Source organism: Cyprinodon variegatus, unplaced genomic scaffold (genome assembly GCF_000732505.1).
Source record: "Cyprinodon variegatus isolate N-32 unplaced genomic scaffold, C_variegatus-1.0 Scaffold351, whole genome shotgun sequence".
NCBI classification, from domain to species: domain Eukaryota; kingdom Metazoa; phylum Chordata; class Actinopteri; order Cyprinodontiformes; family Cyprinodontidae; genus Cyprinodon; species Cyprinodon variegatus.
This window is the reverse complement of record NW_015150804.1, coordinates 183,617-195,168: the sequence shown is the minus strand read 5'-3', so window position 1 is coordinate 195,168 and position 11,552 is coordinate 183,617. Positions and strand designations below refer to the sequence as shown.

General features: G+C 37.1%; 2 protein-coding genes across 2 annotated transcripts in view; both read right to left on the bottom strand.

The window, feature by feature from the left end:
- The window catches only part of tmem220 (transmembrane protein 220), a 3,767-nt gene extending 1,981 nt beyond the window's left edge, over positions 1–1,786 (bottom strand). Inside the window, exons 1-4 of the mRNA XM_015385908.1 lie at positions 1,655–1,786; positions 1,543–1,572; positions 1,415–1,475; positions 475–598 (exon numbers count right to left, since the gene is read on the bottom strand). Of these exons, the coding sequence (XP_015241394.1) occupies positions 475–598; positions 1,415–1,475; positions 1,543–1,572; positions 1,655–1,759 (320 nt within the window). The 5' untranslated portion in view covers positions 1,760–1,786. The remainder of the gene's footprint in view (positions 1–474; positions 599–1,414; positions 1,476–1,542; positions 1,573–1,654) is intronic.
- A 1,949-nt stretch (positions 1,787–3,735) lies between these two features.
- The window catches only part of LOC107091768 (xylosyltransferase 1-like), a 40,468-nt gene continuing 32,651 nt past the window's right edge, over positions 3,736–11,552 (bottom strand). Inside the window, exons 9-11 of the mRNA XM_015385912.1 lie at positions 10,510–10,705; positions 10,022–10,358; positions 3,736–7,320 (exon numbers count right to left, since the gene is read on the bottom strand). Coding sequence (XP_015241398.1) covers positions 6,998–7,320; positions 10,022–10,358; positions 10,510–10,705 — 856 coding nt within the window. The 3' untranslated portion in view covers positions 3,736–6,997. The remainder of the gene's footprint in view (positions 7,321–10,021; positions 10,359–10,509; positions 10,706–11,552) is intronic.

The window sequence follows — 11,552 nt, the reverse complement described above, 5'->3', positions numbered from 1 at the left end:
CCCGCCTCAAAGCCAACGCTGATTGGACGTTCGTTTGGTGAACGGCTCCAGATTTTCTTTAACGGAGAGTCTCCAGACTGATCTGCGAGTGAAACCTTGAAAGCTCGCGGGATCAGGATGGTCTCACGAGGCTAGAGACACATCTGATGAGTTCTAAAGTTTAAGAGTGAACTTTATTTTGAACTTTTAGAATTGCATTTATGAAATAAATTCATATTTTAATCATATTCTGATTTATTCAGATGCATCTCTAAACATCAAACAAGTGAGTCGTTTATTTCACTCCACTTTAACTCCGATGTACTAATTGGGTCTGCTGACCCTGAATGTTAGTGGGCAAAACTTCATGCCTTGAAACCATTTATTTTGGAAGATGGTTCCATTTTTTTTTTTTTTTTCATTTTAATTTTAAAATATTTAGACTTAAGAAGCTCAGTTTTCTTTTTATCCAGTTGACATGAGGTGATACCATACCTGCCCTCCTCCTGCTGGAAGATCTGCGTGACTTGTTCTCTGTAAAGTTTCCACCCTAATATGAAGATAGCTGCACTGGAGATCATTAGGTGGAGATCAGCAACTCGCCTCCAGGGCAAAGTCTCTGAAATTAAAGACGAAATACTCAGATGAAAAATAACTACTTGAAGTGTTACCCCATTTAGCCTCTAGATGGTGCTATTACATCCAGTGAAGCATGCTTTAATGGTACAGAGTCCAACGATTTACCTCAAAACTCTTATATAGTTAAAAACAAAATCTAAAAGTTTCTTTTCAAAGTTGTACTTCAGTATTACTTTTCAAAGCAATTGTCTCTGTTTTTCCTATTCTAAAAACAAGTGTGTATTTTGTAGATGTGAGGGGAACCACTGAGCATATTTTTGTTAATTATGTCGATGTTGCTTCTTTCTGGTTCCACTTGCAATCATATATTTTCATGAATATTTCAAAAAAATATATTTCTGAACAAATTATAAATACTTCAGAGTCACTAATTCATATTTAACAACCAATTAAAATATATAATTAATTTAATCCTTTTATACATAACATAATAGGGCAAAAAAAAATGACCCTGCTTTTATGACTTTAGAATAACAGATCTTTGAAATAAACAACTGGGGAAAAAATAAAACAAAACAAAAAAAAGTAAATCTTCCAAAATAATCCAATTATTTAATCATTTAGTAACAGTGCAGCAGATCTCTAGGTGTTTTTTTTTATCTGTTTATTTATTTATTTTTTGCTCCATTTATCCATATCTGCTTTTTCTGTAAATTAATAAATTGAGCTTCAACTTATGCTTTCGAAATTGCATGTCGTTTATAACGTGCTAATAAAGTTTTTACAAAAAAAAAAAAAGAAGTGGAAAACAGGAGAGATCATGTGGCTCCAGAGGAATCAGCAGTTTTCTGCCTACCTGTCAAATGAGGTCTGAAACCAATAAATGCACAAAGCACCGCAGGAACTCCATAACCCGCCTGAAAGAGAAATACCTTGAAAACACAACCTGAACATAAATATAAGCTTCAATAATCATAAACCTACCATCCATAAACCTGCATCTGGGTCATTGATCTGCAGAATGAGATCAGGGAAAGTTAGGCTATATCATTAGAGGAAGACAGACAGAGCAAACACTGATTTATCAAACATTTACCTGAACATATGAAGCCAAAGCAAAGAAGACGGACATTAAAACGTTACTTATTCTCCAAACAACAGAAAGACATGACTTCCAGTTCTTCTCGCAAACTTCCCCCATCGTTGTTTGAAACGGAGCTCCTTTTCTTCTCCGCCCGCGCCTCCGGGACGTACAGACGTAGGAAGCAGGCGCACGTCGTTCTAATTGATTCGCTCTTATTGAAGAGGGTTCGCTCGATATTGACTTCTGCAGCTGAAAGACGCAGGGAGAGAGAACACATTGTATCATATACGTTGCTAAGTTCATTTTTTTAATTATTAGTTAAGAACAATAACTATCTGGTTATTTAATTAAAACTAATCCCGTTTTGTTCTTGCGGAAATGTGAAATTATGATATCCTGTTTTTGTTGTCAAAATAAAAGGCACTTAACATTAAAAAAAACTTATCGTTAAAAAATTGTGTGTACCAAAGAAAGAAATTATAAAAAAAAATGTATCATATTAGTAGCTATGTTTGTTTTTTCATCAAGGTGTCAAACACACCAATTTAAGTTGTATTGCTTTTATTATATTGTTTAGTTTCCACATTTAGAGGATATGCATTTTATATATCTACATAAAACACCTTGTTTATTATTATTATTATTAACCTGGGTTGCAGCAATACAGATATTTAAAGGCGGACTAATACTGAACGCAGTGTCCGCTGTGATTTTTTTAGTTCATTTAGTTTAATCATTATTTTTTCTCTTATATATATCTTATAAGCAGAAACAAACTGTAAAGCAAAATGTAAAATTAGAAAAATAACTAATTTATGAAGGGGAAGTGCCAAGCACTACTTTTCATACCAATATTCAGGTTAATTCTTTAAAGGGATTACACATTTACAATATTCAGAAACTAACGATTAAGCCAAGAAACTATTTAAATCACAGATGAGAAACATGAGACAAAACAGTGAGCGTGTTTAGGTTCCTGGACATTAGCAGAGCTTTCAATCATTTTCTACAAGCTATACATTTAGGTAGATGTGGAAATGAATGGCCCAAATAATCCCTTCACAAAAAAAAAAAAAAATGTAAAGTTATGTCATTTCAGATCAGATCCATGGCTAAACTTGCAACTTTAACATTTATCTCCCAGCCCTTTTAGCCATAGAAAAAGATTTTTTTTTAAATGAAAAAAAAACAAAACCTAAACATCCTTGTCATCAAATCAGGTTGATGGAATCCATGTTGGTAATTTACTTATAACTTACTTACCTGAGTAGGTACAACACTAAAACCCAAAATTTTGAAAAGATAAATTATATTTAAAGCGTACCAACCAAATAGTGTGTTTTTGATTGACTTGATTCTTAATGAAGATGATAAGTCTCGTTAAGAAATCACGTTTGGGTTTAGAATTAAGATTTAAAGTATCTGCATGAATTTCAAATATACAAAGATTCGAATGTTTTAGTCCAGATTTTCATTGATCTGCTCTTGTTATGTTACTAATGACTGGAGTGTTTGTACATTTCTGTAATTTTGTGCCAGTTAAAAAAAAAGCCAATCATCTTTCCTGATTTTTTAAATATTTCTCAGAGAATCAAAAAAATCAAAACCAACAAAAATTCCTTAGGCTGCAGCCATAGATGGGGTTTACGTTATCATTTAAGGACGGGGAATAAATACTTCAAGGCTTTTATTTAACCTTTTTAGCTCTAAAATGTGGGTTCATTTGTTGATGTTTTCCAACATTTATTCAGGCTTTAGACCTTGGTGACGAATTTTTCCAGCATTTCACCCAAAATTATCTTTGAATCAGAAATAAAAGGAATGAGCCATCACAGATCTGCTCTAACTGTTTAACACATAAAGCTTTATATCAGTTCATCAGCTTCACTTTTGGTTCAAAACAGGAAAACTCTCATTTATTCAACAAAATGATCCAATATGGATTTTTTTTTATTGAATTCTGATAAAAACCTCAAATTCAGTATTTCAGAAATTTTAAAGCAGTCCTCCCCACATAAACAGGAGAGATTTCTGATTGGAAAGTTTTCTATTGCACAATTTAACACACAAGCTGAGAAAGCTAGTTGGTTTACAAAGTGCTTTATTCAATATTATAATGGAAAGAAGAGTGAAAGGAAAGAACGTGGTTCCAAAAGGAGACTCTTTCCTTCCTTTGCTGACAAACATTATGAGATGCAGCTTTAATTGAAAGTGCAATTTGGCTGTGGCTCACACTACATAAACTCTCAGGACCTGCTTTTCTGACCCTGATCAATAATGCAGGGAAAACATTGAGTATTGTCAAGAAGAAGCCTATTAATCCCTTTCAACACCTTAGCAGAACTGAAGGTTGATCAGCTGCATGTTTCACAGCATTGATGCAGCAATGACCAGAGATACAGTATAGTACATGAAAATACTACTCATTAGACCCACAATAGTTTATTAAAAGAATCTTTTATTAGTCTGATATTCTAATTTTCTAAGAAAAGAATTTTGGCTTTTCATCTTTGAAAGTTATAAATAAAATAAAAAAAACAATAACAAAATAAATTAGAGCTAGAAATACAACATTCTGTGTGTATTTATTTAAATAATACTCTCAGTTTTTGAATTGATTTAGTAAAAATAAATTAACTTTCATTCTGATCCACAACATAGAAAACAGAATAATTGATTATTCAACATTCATAAAACAGATATGCGGGCTGCCTTCATCAGATCATAATCATTAAATATCAGATCATTGAAATATTTTAAAATGTTCAATGTTTTAAGTTGTCAGTTTTACACCGTTTGTCCACATGAGGGCGACCTTGATGTTCAGTTTTATCCTTTTTGAGGAGCAGGAAGATTATGGAAATAATTAGCAGCAAAAAGGCATAAATTTAGATAGTTTCTGAACTAAAAATGTAAAATTAGACATTTCTTCATCAGAGAAGACTAAAAGGTGTTTATTTAACTCAATAAGAATCCAGTCTCCCATCTTTCAGACGACATGATGGAAAGAAAAGCACATCACAGCTTCATCAAGATGGTTCCTCTGTGATCAATAAAATTTAGTAGTTTAATCAGCCTTCAGAAACAAAGGCACATATTTTACCCTAGAAAGCACATACAGAATCTCTTCAGATGAGGAACTACTAAGAAAAAAAATAAATAAATTACTCCAGCAGGTCCTAAATGTTTGAAACACAGAGAGAAAACATTAAAAAGAAATATGAAGATCAATTCCTTTCAGGATTGGTTCACTTCAAGTCTGAAGGATTTGAAAATGGCACAAAGAAAACCCAGAAGTTCACACAAACCAGAGCAGCTGGAGTACAGGAAGAAAAACCTTCGACATGTTAAGAAAATATTCAACAAGAAAGATTTTTTTTCACTTTTTATCTGCTTATCAGATATGACCAGAGGACTGTTATTTCAATAGATAATAATGAAATAAAAATGTCCCGCCAGCAGGTGGTGATTAGGCAACAAAATGTCCTAAACTGTGGTAGTTCTTCACATTTGATCGTGTTTTCATAAAGAATGGGAAAATGTTTCAGCAAACCATCTGAGTGAGAAAAGAGAAAAACGTTTGAGTTGTTGTTTTTATGGAGTTTCTCCCTCTGACTCCAGCTGGACTCTATGTGAAAACACCTGTGGTTGCTGAGGAGGTTGATGGGATAAATTACATCCATAACAGTTCCTACTCAGTCTGGAAGAAAGGATGGAATTGGAGTTGAGAATTTTCAGGTGTGGATTAATATGCAGAGGGAAAGAAAGAAGAATGCAAATATTTGTAATCCAAAATCTATTTTCCAGTAACTTAAAATATCTATCAATTTCCTCTCATTTTTATCTAAAAATTCAATCATCTGTGATTTATCCAACCATTGAAAATGTATTTTTCTGCATCCATCAATCATCCGGCATTTTCAGCCATGTATACAATTCAGGTCTAACGTCTAAAATATCCAATAATAATAACTTTGTAAGCTTTGTTCATGTTCATACCATTGACTAACACTTCACTCCAAGATAACTAATGAGGAGAATGTTTCTAAGCTCACAGGAAGCAATCTTCTTCTTTAGATGTAAAATGGGCAAAACACATAACTGAGTTAATTTGAGTCCAACTCAGCATCTAAAATACAAATAGGAAAAAAACAAAATCAAATCCTGGGTCCATCTAAACTTTACAGGAAATGTTGGTGCTGAACAAAAACAAATTTACAATATAAACTCCAACTGCAACATTTTTGAAAGTTTTTCAGAGGTTTATAAAGCTTGTTTTTTGTATAACAATATTATTTTAAGGAAAATGTTTGTTCATGTACAGCATTTGGTCTGTAAAAAAATTTAAAACCTTCTTTCTTAATGTGGTCCAAATTTACAGTACGATGCCACTAGAGGGAGCACTTGTTCTTAAAAACAAAAGTAACAGTTATATCCCTTTAAAATGGAAGATTTTTTTTAATACTTGAATTTTCTTTGCTCCACACTTAAACTCTGAGAAATACTACTGAAACATTCCTCCCTATACATCCCAAAGCTGTTCAGGAACTGTGCGAAATACATCAAGGCCAGTTATACACTCACCAAAAATATAAACGCAACACTTTTGATTTTGCTCCCATTTTTTTATGTGATGAACTAAAAGATCCAAAACTTTTTCCACATACACAATATCACCATTTCCCTGAAATATTGTTCACAAACCAGTCTAAATCAGTGATAGTGAGCACTTCTACTTTGCTGAGATAACCCTAACCCTATCCATCCCACCTCACAGGTGTGCCCTATTAAGACGCTGATTAGACACCATGATTAGTGCACAGGTGTGCCTTACACTGCACACAATAAAAGGCCACTCTGAAAATTGCAGTTTTATCACACAGCAGAAGTTCACTTTCACAGATTTAGACTGGTTTGTGGAAATGGTGATAATGTGTATATGGAAAAAGTTAAACATCTTTGAGTTCATCTCATAAAAAATGGGAGCAAAACAAAAAGTGTTGCATTTATATTTTTGTTGAGTTTAAACATCTGTTGATGGTCGACATCAAATAAAGAAATAAAACGTTTGGATTGGGGCTGATTTTTCTGAGCTGCTCCTTTAAATCGAGCATCCACAGCTGTTTTCAGTGTGAACATGTGAGGCAGCTCCTTCAGACTCAACAACAAGAGGTATGAGGTTCTGGATGTGACATTCATTCGCTCTGCTCAGCAGCCTCACCGTCCCAAACTGAAGTGGGATCAGACTGAGTTTGGATTCTCCTCTTCGGTTCCTGGAATCTTTAAATAAATAAATACCAGACACAAAGGTGCCTTTCTTCATCCGTCTCTCTCCGTTTTCCGTCCATCCCACTGCTACCTGATCCGCCCGTTCTCTCTGGGTTTGCTCAGTTCAGATTTTGGGTCAGGGCTGGCTGAGCTCCATGCTGTAAGGGGACATCGCTGCATGACGGGGCAGGCGCTGGGGCCAAGGGAGCAGACGTCCGAGGCGGACCAGTGGCCCGCCAGGAGGCCGTCCAGCCAGCGTCTGAGCGGCGCCCCCGTCAGGGCGGAGTTTGCCTCGGCCTCCTCCACGGCGCTGAGACTCACCGGCAGCCGTAGCACCGGGTTCAAACCGTGGAAGCTCTGCTCCATGTAGGCATTCCTGGCTGGACCGGCGTGAAGCCGCAGTGTATCCTCTGTGTGGACAGGAGGACAGACAGAAGAAACTTTAAAATCAAACCAACATCTTTAAATTAAGGCATTTTCTTTAGGGTTCACAGGAAACACACCATAAAACTAGAGGCAGACTGATACCTCAGCTGGCTGATATTATTTTCCTGTATCGGCCAATAATTTCATGTGTTCACCGATTTATCAGTTCATTCAGCCGCCATGCTTTGAGATCACATAAAGCGCATGCCTTGCACTTCATCCTTTGGCCATTCGTTGTTTACGTTATGCTTGATTTGTTAATAACTATTTGTTTTTGGTCTACATTGAGGCTTTTGTTGCATCTCTATTATGTAAATGGAGGAAGAAAAAAACAAAATAGGCTTCAAGAATCAGAACACATATCAAGTATCTGCAAACCTAAGTCTACAAGGCCACACTGGCCCCGAATTCAGCTAAATCGAACTTCTTTAGAGCCCCTACTGTTACATGATGCTTTTTAATAAGGCATCATTCTTTATGAATATCTATAATAAAATATTTGTCATGTTTAAAAAGCCACAATATTTTCAGGGTTTTAAGATTAAAAAAAAACCTTCTGCAAGGAGAAAAATCTTCACACTTGGAAAAATGATTGTTACCAAAAGATTGTCACTGCTTATTTATCATTTTGAGTTGGAGATGCTGTGATGTGCTAATGCAGCTACACAATGATAAAATCTTCAAATATGCATTTTTATATCTATTTTTAAATGTATTTATCTTTTCTTTATCAGTTTCCATCCAAACTTCAGAGCCACGCTGAAAGGTCCAATGAGGCTCCAGAACTAATGGTTGAAAAATAGACTGATGTCAAAATAATCAATATCTTTCTATCTCTATATCAGACTATATAACCTTAGAAATACTCTGCTAAAGTATTCAAAGGCCAATATAAATCAGCACATAGCTCTGAAGGTGAAGAAGGTTGTTTAATAATAATAATTGACCAGATAAAAATATTGTGTGTTCGGCACCCTTGAATCGACTCTGACTAGCTTTTCTGGAAAAATAGGGAATTTCCTCCACAAATCTAAATGTCCCAGCCTCTGAGAGCAGAAAAAGAAACACTGGAGATTAAATTACACACAGGTGTTTTCTTATGTCCCAATCAGCTGACCTCTAAAAGTTATGCTCTGGATTTTTATTAAGGGTTATCAGTCAGGAATCAGGGTTTTTAGGTGGTTGTTGTTTTGTTATTCTATAGGTTATCCACTGCAGGGCATCCTGAGGCTGCTACTGGACTGATTACTTGTCCTGCATCTATGTGGGTTAACCCTGATTGTTATCCTCCCATGGTAACATCAAGCCCCTCAGATCCTCACAATCACTAGTTTTGTTTGCCTGCTTCTCTGATCCTCCTGGATACTCATCCATATCTGGTAACCTCCTTTCTAGTATCTCTGCACAAACCACCGGGTTCTACCTGCAGCAGCATCTGCTTTACACCAACTTCCCTCTGGATCACTTCATCAATTCATCCACAACCCCAGATCTACTCACATCTCCCTGGGGGCAATTCTTCCATAAGCCCAGATCTAGACCCTCTTGTTTGGTTCATTCCCCAGTTACTCATTGTTCCTCTCTTTCCAGCTCCCACTTTCTTTCTCCTCCTGACCTGGATAATTTTTCTCACCTTCCCTTTATGTGCAATAAAGTTTATTTTACTAATTCTACTTCAACTGAGAGTCCTTCCTGCACTACATTACACTGCAAATAAACTGAAATCTAATTATATTTTTCTAAAATAAATGCATTTTTTCTTGAAACTGAGCAGGAAAGTGAGACACTTTGCGAATGGAGTGAGAAGACTACAAAACATTTATAGTCTGTTATTTCAAGTGCATAATATCCAATAATCTTATTTTAAGGGTAAAACACTGATTCTATTGGCAAATCATCAGATTTACCAACTGAAATTATAAGCAAATACACTTATTTTAGATCCGTTTTTTTGCAATGTAGATAAAACCATGACAGTATCAGAGTAAACGGGACTGTTGATAAACTGACACCACACTTTACTGATCTTTGTTTTCCATGGTACTGTGGTGGTCACATTAAGGATTTTGGGAAATACGGAGGGTATGAAAACTTTTTTCATTTTTTGCTTTGTCACAAACCTATATGAGTTTTTAGAGCCACTTCATCTCAGTTTTATCCTACTGCTGTTTGGTATCATGTTGGATCTAAAATCCTATTTTCTTCTCTTTCATCAAACAAATGTTTTTCTTTGATTCAGCTAAAAAACAGGAACAATTATGTTAGTGAAAGGCTGCAGGTTAAAATTGGCTCTTTAGATTGTCCATTCTGCATAGAAACAGCAGTGATCCTCCCCTTCAGTCCTGCAGCCCTTTTCAGCCCAAGGAACGTTTGTCGTGTCACTGGTCTTTACTTAGGGCCTCTGGAGACCCACAGCTCCCACTGAGGTTTAACTGTGAGGAGGGGGAGGCCTAATCAGACGGAGGTGACCCTGTGTGTCCACGACTTACTGAAACTATTAATATGTTTGCACGTGGTGTCAGCTGAGGGAGCAGGACCTCCACTCACAGTCTAAATCTGATCTCCTCTGAGCTGCACCGAACCCTCTAAAGCATTTGCAGAGTGCAGATGCTCTGCACCAGATAACCATGGGCTTGATTACATGTGACTCATGTGACGGGACGCATGAGTTACTGTCCTGCACACCTTTCTGAATGGGCTGCTGTCGGTGAAACTCCAGCGGAGCAACGACGAAGCTGGTCTGACCCAGCAGGTTCCAGTGGTGAAGCACACGCAGCTTCCAGACGCCCGGTCGCAGCGGCGCGGTGAGAGGCGGCCGGTAGTGGGTGACCTCGGCGGACGCGTCCACCAGGATGTCATAGGTGGCGGCGATGACGTTGGTGGGGTCGATCCAGACCACAGTGGCAGTCAGGTTGCTCTGACTTCGGCTCCAGTGCTGCACAGCTACAGGCTCGTCCTCGGGTCCCAGAAGACCCCCCCAGTTCCTGAAGATGCGCTCTTTTGGATCCCAGTCTGACCCGACCTGAAACAACCAGACTGTGAATCTCTTCAGCTTCAACTGGACAAACATTTTAAGAACAGATCAGAGCTGATTATCATTTCTAATAGACAAATCCTCAGAAAAACAAACAACTGGACTTTAGGTTGGATTAGTGGTTCTGATGTGGTCTGACCTGGATGTGCTGGAGTCTGTTACTGGTGTGAGGCTGGTTGGACAGGGTGAAATGGTCTTTGGGTGTCACCCAGGTCTCCAGGGTCTCCATTTGGGTGGAGGCTCGGTTGGTGGCCACGTGACGCACCAGGTAGCCCTGGAACTGGTCCGACAGGAAGTAGAGGTGCACAGACGTTGGGTGGCTCATGGCCACGTACCTGAGGGACAGCAGAGTTTCCAGATAATGGCAAAAAAATTACAGCTAAAAATAGACCTTTTATCATCTTTTTCACTGGGATTAAGGGTCTTGTTAATTTTAAGCTGCACATATTTGTGTTAATCCCTAAAAGACCAACAATAATATCCACAGAATCGGCTCCCTTGTTTATTAATATTTAATTAATTCATCATTTTAAGGTAGGCTACCTATGTAAATATTATTTAGTATCATAATTATTAGACTTAGACTTGACTTTATTAATCGCTTGGGATTACTCCCTTCGGGAAATTGTATTTCCAGTAGCAGGAAAAATTTCAGATACAAGAAAATAGAGGATGTTTAGACACAGTATATACAATAGAAATTGTTTTTATTTTTTATTTTTTTTTTAGACTTAGAATTTTATTTACTTATTTTTTTTAATAAAACTTTTGTCATTACTACCTCCAGCTACATGGCTACATGTCATCAGAACTTAGGTTTTTACTCATTTTAATGGGTGGAACCAAACAGTATTTCGTATTTCTGAACATTAATGCTGTAATCATTGTAGATCACCTGCAATCCCCAAAAAAACTAAAAAACCTTGGACGTGCCATTTACTAGCCTCGTGAGAGCCATCCTGATCTTGCGAGCTTTCAAAGTTTCACTCGCAGATCAGTCTGGAGACTCTCCGTTAAAGAAAATTTGGAGCAGTTCACCAAACGAACGTCCAATCAGCGTTGGCTTTGAGGCGGGTTGAGGTGTGACGCAACGAGAAGCGCGACAGTTCAGTCTAAAGAACATGGCGGCTAGCGTTAGCGTGGCTATGGAGCAAGTTTTATCGGAATTACAGAGTATTTCTT